The following is a 14,182-nucleotide window of genomic DNA, read 5'->3' as shown; positions in this document are numbered from 1 at the left end:
CTGGCCGTTACGGGAATGCGGGAAGCCCATTTTGCATAAAGCTAACGGTGATCAATTGCAGCTGCAAATGGTTATTGTTATGGTGCGTGTATGGTGTAAGGGAGGTCACTCTTGTTAGTTCAGCAAAATTCCTTGAGGTTAAATGGGGCGTATCGACGCTTTAAACAGTATTGCAACGTGCATACATTTCTCTCTCTCTCTCTCTCTTCTGACTCTTTCTCTCAGTCTCACTTCTCTCTCTCTCCGTGTCTTTCTCTCTCTCTGTCTCTCTCTCTCTTAGATCGATGCATTTCATGTCAGTCACTAGATTGTCCGGTCCAGACTAGATTATTTTCAATAATGTATAACAATATGTTGACATATAATAGTCATATAAAAGTGGACAACTATGACTTCTAACGAGTAAAGGATGACATTTATGATATATGTATCCATTCTCTGACAACTGAGGGAGAGAGCGTTGGTGTGATGTGTAGGGTGTACTCCGGAAATAGAGTATAAAATAACGGTGAGTTGGTGCGATCTGCCAATCAGTTCACTTCCATCCACCGAATTGATGCAATATTAAATGAAATTTTGCATAAAATTAATAAAATACATTACAAACATAAATCCAGATACATGTATACAATGAAGACCTTGTACAATCAGGTAGGGTAATCATAGGTTGAACTTGCGTAATACAGTACGGATTTGTTAACATCCATTTTCCGGTGTACGTGCTCGCGTTATGTCTTTGCGCTGGGTAACACCTTGTGTGCATGTATTGTGCGCTCCCCATCGCCACACCTTTGTGTTTTTACACGACACAAGGAAATGATCGTGTTCTCCCTGAAGTAAATAAAAGATAAATCATAAAATGCTTCCCGCTCCCTTTTATCAAAAGTTGGATGACAATGTGGTAGTTAATTTACTCCGGCCTAATCTCACACAGAACCTTCACATTTCGGGGAGTAGATGTTGGTCTAACCTTGGTCCCGTTGGACTGAGGTGAGCCGAGTTAATCTGTGCTTTAAACATTATTGCAACGTGCATTCAAGTCTCTCTCTTTCTTGGTTGATGCGACCGCCTCCGTGGTCTAGTGGTAGGGCGTCCGCCCGGAGAGGGGAAGGTCCGGGGTTCGATCCCCGGCCGCGTCATACCAAAAGACGTTAAAAGATGGTACTTGTTGCTCGGCCTTAAGGGGCTAAAACAAGGACTGGTCAGCTTGGAGTCAGTATTCAGTGTCTGATTGGGTAATTTTTGTTAAACTGCGGCATGGTATCTCAGTGAGCTAGCACTAAAAATCGGCATCAGTCCGGACTTGTACAAGCAGACACACAAACACACACACACACACACACACACACACACGTGCATGCACGTCGCCATGTAAGTGCAATAATCTTGGACGTGACGTCTTGGTTGATGTATGTCATCGTATCCAAATTGCGTAGGTCGATGCTCATGATGTCAATCAATGGATTGTCCGGTCCAGACTCGATTATTTACAGACCGCCTTCATATAGCTGGAATGTTGCCGAGTGCGACAAGCCATTTCAATACGTAAGTTAAATTTATGTCAGATTTTGTGAACAAAATTCTCTCTTCCTCTCTGTTTAGTATGGATGTCGCCTTCTTTGTATTCTGAAGCGATTTGATCTGTTTTTATTGCTCTCTCTCTCTCTCTCTCCCTCCCTCCCTCTCTCTCTCTCTCTCTCTCTCGTTGGCATTTATAAAACAGAAGTGGTTGATGTCACAAAGAACAACACGTTTAGTTTATATTTATTCTAACATAAACAGGGAAACGCAGTTTCTAATATCTGTTGAGGACAGAAAATATATGTGATAATAAAAGCATGTTTTAAGTAATATTATTGTATCATCAGAACAAAAATACGCATGTTTTGTGGTGTTTCTGAGGTCGTAAATGAAAACAAAAACAGTAAAACTGTAATTGCACTATTAGTATTCTATATATTTAGTCATTACAGTATGATTTTTTACTACGACTTTGTTAGGTCTGCAAATAACAGCGCTTGCGAAAATATATATCTATAAATCCAAATGTATATATTTCGCATAGCGTGAAATGCGAGTATATATTACCTAACTAATGAGTTGACCTCAGCCTTAACTGCCGGGCAAAAGAAATTATACCCTTGAAACCCGGACTTGACCAAGAAATTACAAACGTTATCAAAACGTCACCAGGCTGAAAGCAGTCGCCCCATGTCGCCCAAAAACCTCACCATTGAAAAATCATTTCATGTTTGTTTCATTTTTAGACACCATCAAATATGGATGTATAGTTTCTTTTGCCCAGTGTATGAAGTAAAGACTTCACCATGAACGTGTTACAATTACACCTCGTCAGTCTGGACACTGTCAATCAGGAACCCCTGTTTTCAGGACAATGAACACATGAACGTCTATATATAAAGTAAAAGAGATACATCAGTTGACTAATGATTCTTTGATCCGGACAACTTCATTTGTAACACAACTGTCCGGATTAAAGGGGTTTCACTAAATATAGATACGGTCAAGTGACACGATCTCCGTGAATCATCTGAGAATGTATCGCGTGTAGCCAGTGTTTGATTCGCATACATTTCACTCATCAGACAAACATCATTATGGATATATGTAATTTGGCCGCGAAAGAGAAAAAATGAGGTAAATGGATAACCACCTGGCAAAAGGGTGTATGTATAAGTCAAGTATAAGTCGAACGCAAGTCGAGCGTAAGTCGAGAATAAGTAGAGTATAAGTCGAGTGGCAGTCGAGTTAAGTCGAGTATAAGTCGCGTGTAAGTCGAGTATAAGTCGCGTGTAAGTCGAGTATAAGTCGCGTGTAAGTCGAGTATAAGTCCAGTGTAAGTCGAATATAAGTCGAGTGTAAGTCGAGAGATCTGTAGTACGAGACAAGTGGAGATCCACAGAAAAACAGTACCGAGAATAGCCCTGTCGGTACGATGAAGTTATACAGTGCTAAACTCAATAAATTATATAAAGGGTCAAACTAAACACCATGTTTCATTATGCCTGATGATCGTACGCAATACCATGGGTGCGTGATACTCAGAGTTGCAAAATGATATAAGGAAAGTGTATCCAAATCTGTATTTATAACCCAGTTATCTCGCACGCACTGAACTTCCCGACCGCCGATATAATGTTCATAGCACGTTATCTCGAATGTCTGGATATTTCGAAGTTCCCGCTAGGTTCGAGATAACGGGGTTAGACAGACTGATTTATATATCTTCTACGTATTGAAAGTTTATCATGTGTGGACGTTAGTTGAAGCTTTCTCATATTTTTTCCACGGATGTAGGCCAAAGTTTCTGATTGAATCAGATCTAATCGTCCCTTCAGTCGACTCCTTTACAGAAAATTGCATCAAGTCATCAAGATACTGTGACATGAAAGTCAACAGTTGGTGATGAAAATACGCCAACATGTTCTGCAGCTCAGATTTCAGACAACATATATCTCGAAGTGTATAAGGCGAGTGAGTGAGTTAAAAACTAACATCATATGGGAACCATCTTGGTCAAGATGTATATATGTATTAGTGAGTAAGTGAGTGGGTTGGGTTTAACGCCGCTTTTAACAGTATTCCAGTTATATCGCGGCGTGTTAGCTTAATGTGGGAGGAAAGCCCGAAGTAATGCAGGTCTCAGACGTTTACCACTTCGGTGAAACCCAGGAGCACGTGTATGGGGCTGACAAACCTAGAAACATAATCGGGGCGATAATAATCATAGGTTTCTGGCGTGCCCAAGGGACGCAACTCTGCACAGCGAATCGCAGGTACCCGTGCACCCAGATATGTATTAAGTGATAATGTAACAGATCACGTGTACCCTGTGTGGAGAAAGTGCGTCAGGATATACACATAAACACATATTTCTCTGAAATGAAGGACAAGAACTAATCATGTTTTTCAGTACAGCTAATATATCCAGCGAACAATGTTGTTTTTTGTATAAGCCAAATGTATAAATTATATAAAAAAAGTTAAAAATGGATACTTGAAGTGTGCGTACCATCTTTTCCTGAAGCGCATGTTAGAAAGTAAAGAGTAGTTTATTTAATCTTTTAACATTGAGTGTTAAGCTAAATGAAGAGCTTAGAGCCATAAGGGTCAATGTCATGTTGAGTCTGTTTTGAGAAAAGTGATGAAAACACATATATTATGCATGTTGAACTTTTTTCTTACCGATAAATTTCTGGACATTAACGCATTCTGACAGCAGAGATATAAATGTTGTTATAAAAAACATTCAAAAAAGGAAATAAACTTACTTTTTTAATTTGTGTAAGGGTGCAAAGGGCCAATGTCTGTATTTTGGCCCTTTTTGACCCTCAGACATTTGCATGGGATTTAACACGTGAGATTGCTAAACTACTACTGAAAGAAATAGTTGAAGTACAATAATAAGGTGTCCAAACTTTCAAAATCTCTCTCAGACAACCAGTCTCAACCACACACAGAAATGAGAGCTAAAAGGGCCAAAACCTAGCAAAGTGACTTTGGCCCTTTATAGAATTTTAAGTAGCTATATTTGAAAAAACGCATCAATGAAAACATACAATATTTTTTTCTACAGGTAGACAAGAACTCATATATGTTATTTATGCAATAATATGCAAAAAGGGCCAAAGTGCATTTTACCCCCTTTTAGCTCTAAGCTCTTCAAATGTAGATATATATCAGTTTTCAGGGATCATTCTGGTGGCATGACTCCGTTTTCCCATAATGCCATATGGTGTCATGCCGTGTTACGTCAGATCCGGATTATGTGGAGATGGAACAAGTTAAGTCACTGTGACGTCACTTGATGCCTACGGCTACATGTTTCTTCTTCCATTCGCCATTGACGACACACGCCAACATGAACTTTGCAATATCACGGCGGGGAATTCTTGACGTGGCATCCGGGACATACTGACCTTCAAATGCCAATGCCTCCTTTCCTGCAATTAGGAGACATATTAAGTAAATATACTGGCCCTTTTCTCCCCATCGTCTGTACCTCATAGGCTTCTATACACTACTTTCCCCCAATCAGTCGTGAATACACCCTCCTATTATTAACCAGCGTATCAGCGAGTGAGTGTGGTTTTATGCCGTTTTTAAGCAATATTTCTGAAATATCACGGTGGACACCAGATATGGTCTTCGCACATTGTTCCCATGTGGCATCTTGCCGAGGAGGTCGGTCGTGTAGCCTAGTGGTTAAAGCGTTCGCTCGTCACGCCGAAGACCCGGGTTCGATTCCCGACATGGGTATAATGTGTGAAACCCATTTCTGGTGTCCCCCGCCTTGATATTGCCGGAATATTGCTAAAAGCGGCGTAAAACCATACTCACTCACTTATCGAGGCAAGGGAGTTAACTGACTATATGAGTTCAGTTTTCCCCCCTTGCCGACCAAGGCTGGAATTATGGAGTTACATTTTGGCTGGACTAACGAGTCTATGCATAGTCAAATCAAAGTCGCGTAATGAGATCGACATCCGGTTCGTAGATTGTTGTGCAGATTTCGGTTGATTGCATGATTTGCAAAACATGTGTACCTTCAACAGAAATTTTCCAAATCTTTTCATGTTTTTTATCAAGGTGCTCATGTGACGTTATGCACATCGCAAAGTAAAACCCGTTTTATTACAATACGGATCTTGATTATCGGTCAGGTCATCTTCGCTGTGCGCCGCCATATTGTTTGAAGCAAATATAAGTGATATGAGAGAGGGAATCTGATTGGTCAGTAGGAGAGACATAGAAGGGAGATAACTCGTAATAGCCACTGGTGGCACTTCGATCGAGACCAGACCTCTTTACGAGTATTGTTAGTAACCGTACGGCCGAGATCAACGGAAATTCACCCCTAGCCATGATACGATCTTGACGTGCATTCGTCTGAACAGAATGGCCCAAATTGTTCTGTACTGGGGATCAGATTCACGAGCAACTTAGGCCATTACGGAACATACCTGACGCTTGGTCGTTTGTGAGTCCCGGCGGCCTGACGACGGTGTAGTCGATGTCGGTGCAGCTCTCCGAGAGGTAGTCTTCCATCTCCGCCATGTTGGGCAAGATGTTCCTCAAAAACAGGGGACGCAGCACCCACCTGATGATCCACGGGAGACCCGGATCGTCTAGAAGCAGAGTCACATGAATCACTTAACATTGCTATGGTGAGATTACCATTTATTATATACTTCAGTGTGAATTAAAAGAAAAGTGATATTTTCATTACAGTGAACATAACACTTGATATTTCACTTGGCGAACATAACACTTTGACGAAATTATGGTCATATAAGAGTAATCTCCCCTTAAATGGTCTCCCTTTATCGCAACTGTTCAGCCTGAACACAAACAGTTGACGTCTTTTTTTCGTCAGTTCCACATTGACAAGGCAAAATAAAGACAGATGGTTATTACTGGAGTTAATATAACTTCTTGCCGTTTGTTAATCTCTCGAAAATGTTTCTGTAAATGTTTCTGTCTGTAAATAATCCAGTGATTGACATCATGAGCATCGATCCACGCCATTGGGATCGATGACATGCATCAACCAAGTCAGCGAGCCTGACCACCCTATCCCGTTAGTCGCCTCTTACGACAGGCATAGTCGTCTTACGACAAGCATGGGTTGCTGAAGACCTACTCTACCCCGGATCTTCACGGGTCGCGCCATAAATGAAGGCTTTAACGTCCAGAAACTTAGGAATATGAATTCGAATGGTCCTGATAACCACCTACGTTCTGATACATAGGTTTCACCAAGGCGTTCTGCGTCGCCTTAGGAGTAAAACCCGAGACACTGACTCCTGCAATACTCACGTTTTGTGCCCCATGCCGACATGCCCACATATCTGCTGACTCCGCCTTTTCTCATGGCGCCTGTGATGGTCTTGATGGTGTCCGTGTACAGCGAACAGGGCACCCAGATGCCCGCCGGGGCGCCCAGACATGATAGTACGGCGTCACTTCCGGTCACGTGGGGCACCAGGTCTTCTTCCTTGGCAAGGTCGACTTTATTAACCTGTTGAACAACGCGATCGGTTAATAACGAAAACATTGTCAATGATGTTATTTTGAATGTCAACATGAAAAAACCCCATTCAATATACTTCTATAGAATGTATATACATTCTGATAATATACAACTCTGATAATTAGAACATAAAGAGACCTGGACAAGTCTCCAGGTATATATATTAGCCAAATTGCCACAAATATGACTTGTAACGAGTCAAAGTATGGCATTTTTAATATATGTATCCATTCTCTAGCAACTAAAGTTCGTTTCAATGCGTCAAAAGCGGTAATCTGACCGTGGTTGCTGTATCTCTTCACACACGATTTCACATAATGAAAACAATATTAAATGAAATTTTGAATAAAATTAATACAATATATTACAAACACAAGTCCAGATATACAATGAACACGTTTTAATAACAAGATAGTATAATAATGGTATTGAATTGCGTATTTCAGTTCGGATTTGCTGACTTGTATTTTCGGTGTTATGTGCTTGCGGTGATCAGCTGATAATGTTTTATGAGATGGGGAAAAACATCTGTCGGTGTAAAACCTGAGCTTATTAAAAATGTAAGTACGTTTTGGGGAGCCATGCGTTAGCGCGCGCTATAACCAAGTTAGCGGTTTATTGAAAGGCACAATAGCGAGGAAACGCTGTACTTGACATTTGCGTTCCGTATCGTGGCGTATCGATAAATGGGCCCACGGAGTGTATGGTACAGAGACAGCAATAGGCCTGCCTTATTGGTCATTTCAAGAGATCGAATATTTTGATAAAGTAATGACCGGTCACATTTGGTTTTAGTGAGCAATGCTATGCAATGCTATGCTATGCTATGCTATGCTATAGGGCTACGAGTCCAAATTAACTACCCGGGGTCCCTCCCCCCCCCCCATTACCCGACCCTACCCGGGTACCCGCTGTAGGTCGTAAGAGATAGGTACAAACTGTCCGATTGGGAAAAGTTTGACCGTATCCCTGGCAAAATTTAGTTACATTCGCGTATAAGACAATCAGGTTATGCATACACTGAAGTTTACTGAAGTTTTATCTTTATGTAAACATACAAAAGTCAGAAGGAATGGGTGCCTAGTCAGAGAGAAATGCACTTGTAGTGTAACCATAGAGTTCTATATAATTTTTGTCATAAAACAACATATCATGTGACTAACGACGGGTCCGGGTAGTCCTGTGGGTATCCGGGTCCTACTCACGCAGTACCCACCCGACCCGAATACCCGAGTTAACCCGTCCCAGCCATACTATGCTATGTCGAGGGCGTTTGGTAGCAGAGGGTTAAGATTTCGGGTTTGATTCGCCACATTCACCAGATTGTATGAAACCCATTTCTGGTGTCCCACACCCCAAAAGTGCTAATGCTAGAATATTGCTAAAAGCGGCGTAAAATCATACTCACTCAATAACTCATTTACGTCAAGATTTTGATTAAACAATTATAAAGATTTGCATTAAACAATTATAAAACCTTTATCATATTATCCCCGTTAAATCCACAATCCACGAACAGCTGAAAGCACACGCCTCGTTTGCCATAAATACAGTCTCCTCAACAGGGACGGGACGTGCTCAATCAGCGAAAATGTACTATGAATAATATCCAACGGAAAGCGCTCCAACTGTATCATATATACTACTTACCGTGAGGTTCTCGTGCTTCAATGACATCTTATCGGGGTTCCTCACTAAAGCTGTGACACAATGTCCCTGCTGTAAACATTCTTCCACCAACTGCTGGCCACTCGGGCCAGTTGAACCGAATATTACAAACTTCATTTTCCGCGAATACTTCTCACTCCGCACACCTCAGAAAATCTACGATTCTGCCTTTATATAAACCCGGAAACCTCAGAGACCGAGTCCCGCTGAAATTATCGCCCTCGTCAACAGTTACCTCCCTTTGAACGATGATTCACGTGGCAATCAGTCTCAGTGGGTGTAGTTTTCAGGCTGGTTACCTCACAACTCATGTGGCAATGTTGACGCACCTGTGCCGCGTTGATATGCTTTAATTCATTTTCAGTGCGTAAAAATCCTGACCGTCGAATAACAGTAGCCTTATCGTCGCCTTGATGGTTACCCAGTTTAGTGATCCAGAACGTACTCTGGTTCTGTTTACCGGTTTGTAGTTACCGTGAGCGCCATGCGTAGAAATTTCCCTTGTGTACGTGCTCAAAGGGAGGGCCGACATACCGATTCGTCATAAACTCCGGCGCAACGTGCAGCCAAGCACAGGTCCAGCCCAGGCTGATGAAATCGCCTTCCGCAATATCGTCACTGATGCGAGTTCGTGTTATATGTCGGTTAAGCTAATACCAGCGTGGCGTATTTACACTGGAGGTGCTCTTTATAACATAATCTGTTGTTTCGTTTATTTTGATCGATTGTGTGCACTTATCAGATACAAGGCTTTGTAACCACGGCCTGTATCAAATCTATCCCAAGGTGTCCATAAATAATTATACTGATTATCAGCGAAAACCGACACGTTTTCAAAGTTGGCGATGTTTCGATTTGAGCAGCGGTAGCGAGGGAATTTTATTTTCGGAATTTAAAATTGATGAATTTGACTTTGGTTTTACGTAATTACACAGGGGAAACATATTTGGTCATACTCTAGATCAAACTGCATTCTTTAACCTAAATAGTTATTAACCTTATATGTATAAAAATTATCACTTTTGTGCTGAATACAGTGCATCAAAATCAACTACTACTACTACTACTACTACTACTACTACTACTACTACTACACCACAGCTACAGCTGCCGCAATCACTGCTACATCTATTTTACTACACCACAGCTACAGCTGCGGCCATCACTTCTACTTCTTATCACCACCACCACAGCTACAGCTGCCATCATCACTGCTACTTCTTATCACCACCACCACAACTACAGCTGCCATCATCACTGCTACTTCTTATCACCATCTGCACAACTACAGCTGCCATCATCACCGCTACTTCTTATCACCACCACCACAACTACAGCTGACACCATCACTGCTACTTCTTATCACCACCACAACTACAGCTGCCATCATCACTGCTACTTCTTATCACCACCACCACAACTACAGCTGCCATCATCACTGCTACTTCTTATCACCACCACCACAACTACAGCTGCCATCATCACTGCTACTTCTTATCACCATCTGCACAACTACAGCTGCCATCATCACCGCTACTTCTTATCACCACCACCACAACTACAGCTGCCATCATCACTGCTACTTCTTATCACCACCACCACAGCTACAGCTGCCATCATCACCGCTACTTCTTATCACCACCACCACAACTACAGCTGCCATCATCACTGCTGCTTCTTATCACCATCTGCACAACTACAGCTGCCATCATCACTGCTACTTCTTATCACCACCACCACAACTACAGCTGCCATCATCACTGCTACTTTTTATCACCACCACCACAGCTACAGCTGCCATCATCGCTGCTACTTCTTATCACCACCACCACAACTACAGCTGCCATCATCACTGCTACTTCTTATCACCACCACCACAGCTACAGCTGCCATCATTACTGCTACTTCTTATCACCACCACCACAGCTACAGCTGCCATAATCACTGCTACTTCTTATCACCACCACCACAACTACAGCTGCCATCATCACTGCTACTTCTTATCACCACCACCACAGCTACAGCTGTCATCATCACCGCTACTTCTTATCACCACCACAACAACAGCTGCCATCATTACTGCAACTTCTTATCACCACAACCACAACTACAGCTGCCATCATCACTGCTACTTCTTATCACCACCACCACAGCTACAGCTGCCATCATCACTGGTACTTCTTATCACCACCACCACAACTACAGCTGCCATCATCACTGCTACTTCTTATCACCACAACTACAGCTGCCATCATCACTGCTACTTCTTATCACCACCACCACTACAGCTGCCATCATCACTGCTACTTCTTATCACCACCACCACAACTACAGCTGCCATCATCACTGCTACTTCTTATCACCACCACCACAGCTACAGCTGCCATCATCACTGCTACTTCTTATCACCACCACCACAACTACAGCTGCCATCATCACTGCTACTTCTTATCACCACCACCACAACTACAGCTGCCATCATCACTGCTACTTCTTATCACCACCACCACAACTACAGCTGCCATCATCACTGCTACTTCTTATCACCACCACCACAGCTACAGCTGCCATCATCACTGCTACTTCTTATCACCACCACCACAACTACAGCTGCCATCATCACTGCTACTTCTTATCACCACAACTACAGCTGCCATCATCACTGCTACTTCTTATCACCACCACCACTACAGCTGCCATCATCACTGCTACTTCTTATCACCACCACCACAACTACAGCTGCCATCATCACTGCTACTTCTTATCACCACCACCACAGCTACAGCTGCCATCATCACTGCTACTTCTTATCACCACCACCACAACTACAGCTGCCATCATCACTGCTACTTCTTATCACCATCTGCACAACTACAGCTGCCATCATCACCGCTACTTCTTATCACCACCACCACAACTACAGCTGCCATCATCACTGCTACTTCTTATCACCACCACCACAACTACAGCTGCCATCATCACTGCTACTTCTTATCACCATCTGCACAACTACAGCTGCCATCATCACCGCTACTTCTTATCACCACCACCACAACTACAGCTGCCATCATCACTGCTACTTCTTATCACCACCACCACAGCTACAGCTGCCATCATCACTGCTACTTCTTATCACCCCCACCACAACTACAGCTGCCATCATCACTGCTACTTCTTATCACCACCACCACAGCTACAGCTGTCATCATCACCGCTACTTCTTATCACCACCACAACCACAGCTGCCATCATTACTGCAACTTCTTATCACCACAACCACAACTACAGCTGCCATCATCACTGCTACTTCTTATCACCACCACCACAGCTACAGCTGCCATCATCACTGGTACTTCTTATCACCACCACCACAACTACAGCTGCCATCATCACTGCTACTTCTTATCACCACCACCACAACTACAGCTGCCATCATCACTGCTACTTCTTATCACCACCACCACAACTACAGCTGCCATCATCACTGCTACTTCTTATCACCACCACCACAGCTACAGCTGCCATCATCACTGCTACTTCTTATCACCACAACTACAGCTGCCATCATCACTGCTACTTCTTATCACCACCACCACAACTACAGCTGCCATCATCACTGCTACTTCTTATCACCACCACCACAACTACAGCTGCCATCATCACTGCTACTTCTTATCACCACCACCACAGCTACAGCTGTCATCATCACTGCTACTTCTTATCACCACCACCACATCTACAGCTGCCATCATCACTGCTACTTCTTATCACCACAACTACAGCTGCCATCATCACTGCTACTTCTTATGACCATCTGCACAACTACAGCTGCCATCATCACTGCTACTTCTTATCACCACAACTACAGCTGCCATCATCACTGGTACTTCTTATCACCACCACCATAACTACAGCTGCCATCATCACTGCTACTTCTTATGACCATCTGCACAACTACAGCTGCCATCATCACTGCTACTTCTTATGACCATCTGCACAACTACAGCTGCCATCATCACTGGTACTTCTTATCACCACCACCACAACTACAGCTGCCATCACTGCTACTTCTTATCACCATCTGCACAACTACAGCTGCCATCATCACTGCTACTTCTTATCACCACCACAACTACAGCTGCCATCATCACTGCTACTTCTTATCACCACCACAACTACAGCTGCCATCATCACTGCTACTTCTTATCACCAGCACCACAACTACAGCTGCCATCATCACTGCTACTTATCTCCACCACCACAACTACAGCTGTCATCATCACTGCTACTTATCTCCACCACCATAACTACAGCTGTCATCATCACTGCTACTTATCACCACCACCACCACAGCTTCAGCTGCCATCAATGCTACTTCTTATCACCACCACCACAGCTACAGCTGCCGCCATCAATGCTACTTCTATTCTACTACCTCGGGTAAACTACTTACGTCTTGTGATGTTCACGTCAAACACTAAACCACAAATGGACATACCTAAACCAGTACACTATTTCACGGGAGCACTTTATTTCAATGGGGGTTATAAAACCATAATACGCCGAGGATAAAAACGCCGGGAGGGACCAGCTGCAATAAGCAGCAACTTTCACCATATACCAACATCAAAGAAAGGACATTGCCTTTTAAATGGGGCTTGACTGCATTTGATTTCACAACCCCAGACTGGTGTGTGACAGGAGTGTGCAGGTGTGTGACAGGAGTGTGCAGGTGTATGACAGGAGTGTGCAGGTGTATGACAGGTGTGTGCCGGCAGTGTGCAGGTGTGTGACAGGAGTGTGCAGGTGTATGACAGGAGTGTGCAGGAGTGTGCAGGTGTATGACAGGAGTGGGCAGGTGTGTGACGGGAGTTTGCAGGAGTCATCTGGTCACTATGTCCTTCTTAAAACACATTTGTTTACTATTCTTTTCACACGTATTACATTGTGTCAGCTGAAGGTTATTGATTTGCTATCCCTAAGGAACATTCGAAGTTCATAAACAAAGCTAATATTAACATGAACGTACATTGAAATTTCAAGATGGTAAGTCGTAATTTCAAGATGCTAAATTGAAATTTCAAGAAACTACGTTGATATTTCATGATACATACGTTGAAAGTTCAAGTTAAAAATCAACTTATTAGCTTGATATTTCAAGATCATTACCTTGAAATTTCAACTTAGTATACATTATAACTTAGCATCTTAAAATTTCAACTTAGTATGTATCTTAAAATTCAACATAACATCTTGAAATTTCAACTTAGTATCTTAATTTTAAGAAAATAGAAAAAACCCAAAAGCCCCTAAAAGGCTTCCGTATGAACATATGGGTCCACCCGGTTAATTCCTACCTACATGGTATACCCGGAAACGATGGGGTAGTGATATTTCATTAGTACAGTATCAACAATACATTGCCTAGCACCTCTGCAAACAGAAATAAAACATGACGGC

General features: G+C 42.7%; 1 protein-coding gene across 1 annotated transcript; it reads right to left on the bottom strand.

Moving 5' to 3' along the window:
* Positions 1-4,106: 4,106 nt before the first annotated feature.
* LOC139447533 (flavin reductase (NADPH)-like) lies at positions 4,107-9,249 on the bottom strand. Its single transcript, XM_071228938.1, has 4 exons — positions 8,705-9,249; positions 6,841-7,042; positions 5,985-6,149; positions 4,107-4,964 (listed from the first exon to the last, which is right to left on the bottom strand). The coding sequence occupies exons 1-4, from the start codon at positions 8,837-8,839 to the stop codon at positions 4,822-4,824; spliced, it is 645 nt and encodes a 214-aa protein (XP_071085039.1). The 5' UTR covers positions 8,840-9,249; the 3' UTR covers positions 4,107-4,821.
* Between the last annotated feature and the right edge of the window lie 4,933 nt (positions 9,250-14,182).

Source organism: Haliotis cracherodii, unplaced genomic scaffold, assembly GCF_022045235.1.
Source record: "Haliotis cracherodii isolate W230 unplaced genomic scaffold, xgHalCrac1.p SCAF_7, whole genome shotgun sequence".
NCBI lineage: Eukaryota > Metazoa > Mollusca > Gastropoda > Lepetellida > Haliotidae > Haliotis > Haliotis cracherodii.
This window is presented reverse-complemented; position numbering and strand designations above follow the sequence as displayed.

Bases quoted from the DNA above. Each gene is read 5' to 3' on its own strand.
- LOC139447533 (XM_071228938.1), bottom strand. From the start codon at position 8,839: ATGAAGTTTGTAATATTCGGTTCAACTGGCCCGAGTGGCCAGCAGTTG. The intron at 6,150-6,840 runs GTGAGTATTGCA...CTCTGCTTCTAG, and splicing joins GTCGGCATGGGGCACAAAAC to ACGATCCGGGTCTCCCGTGG. The intron at 4,965-5,984 runs GTATGTTCCGTA...TCCTAATTGCAG, and splicing joins CACAAACGACCAAGCGTCAG to GAAAGGAGGCATTGGCATTT.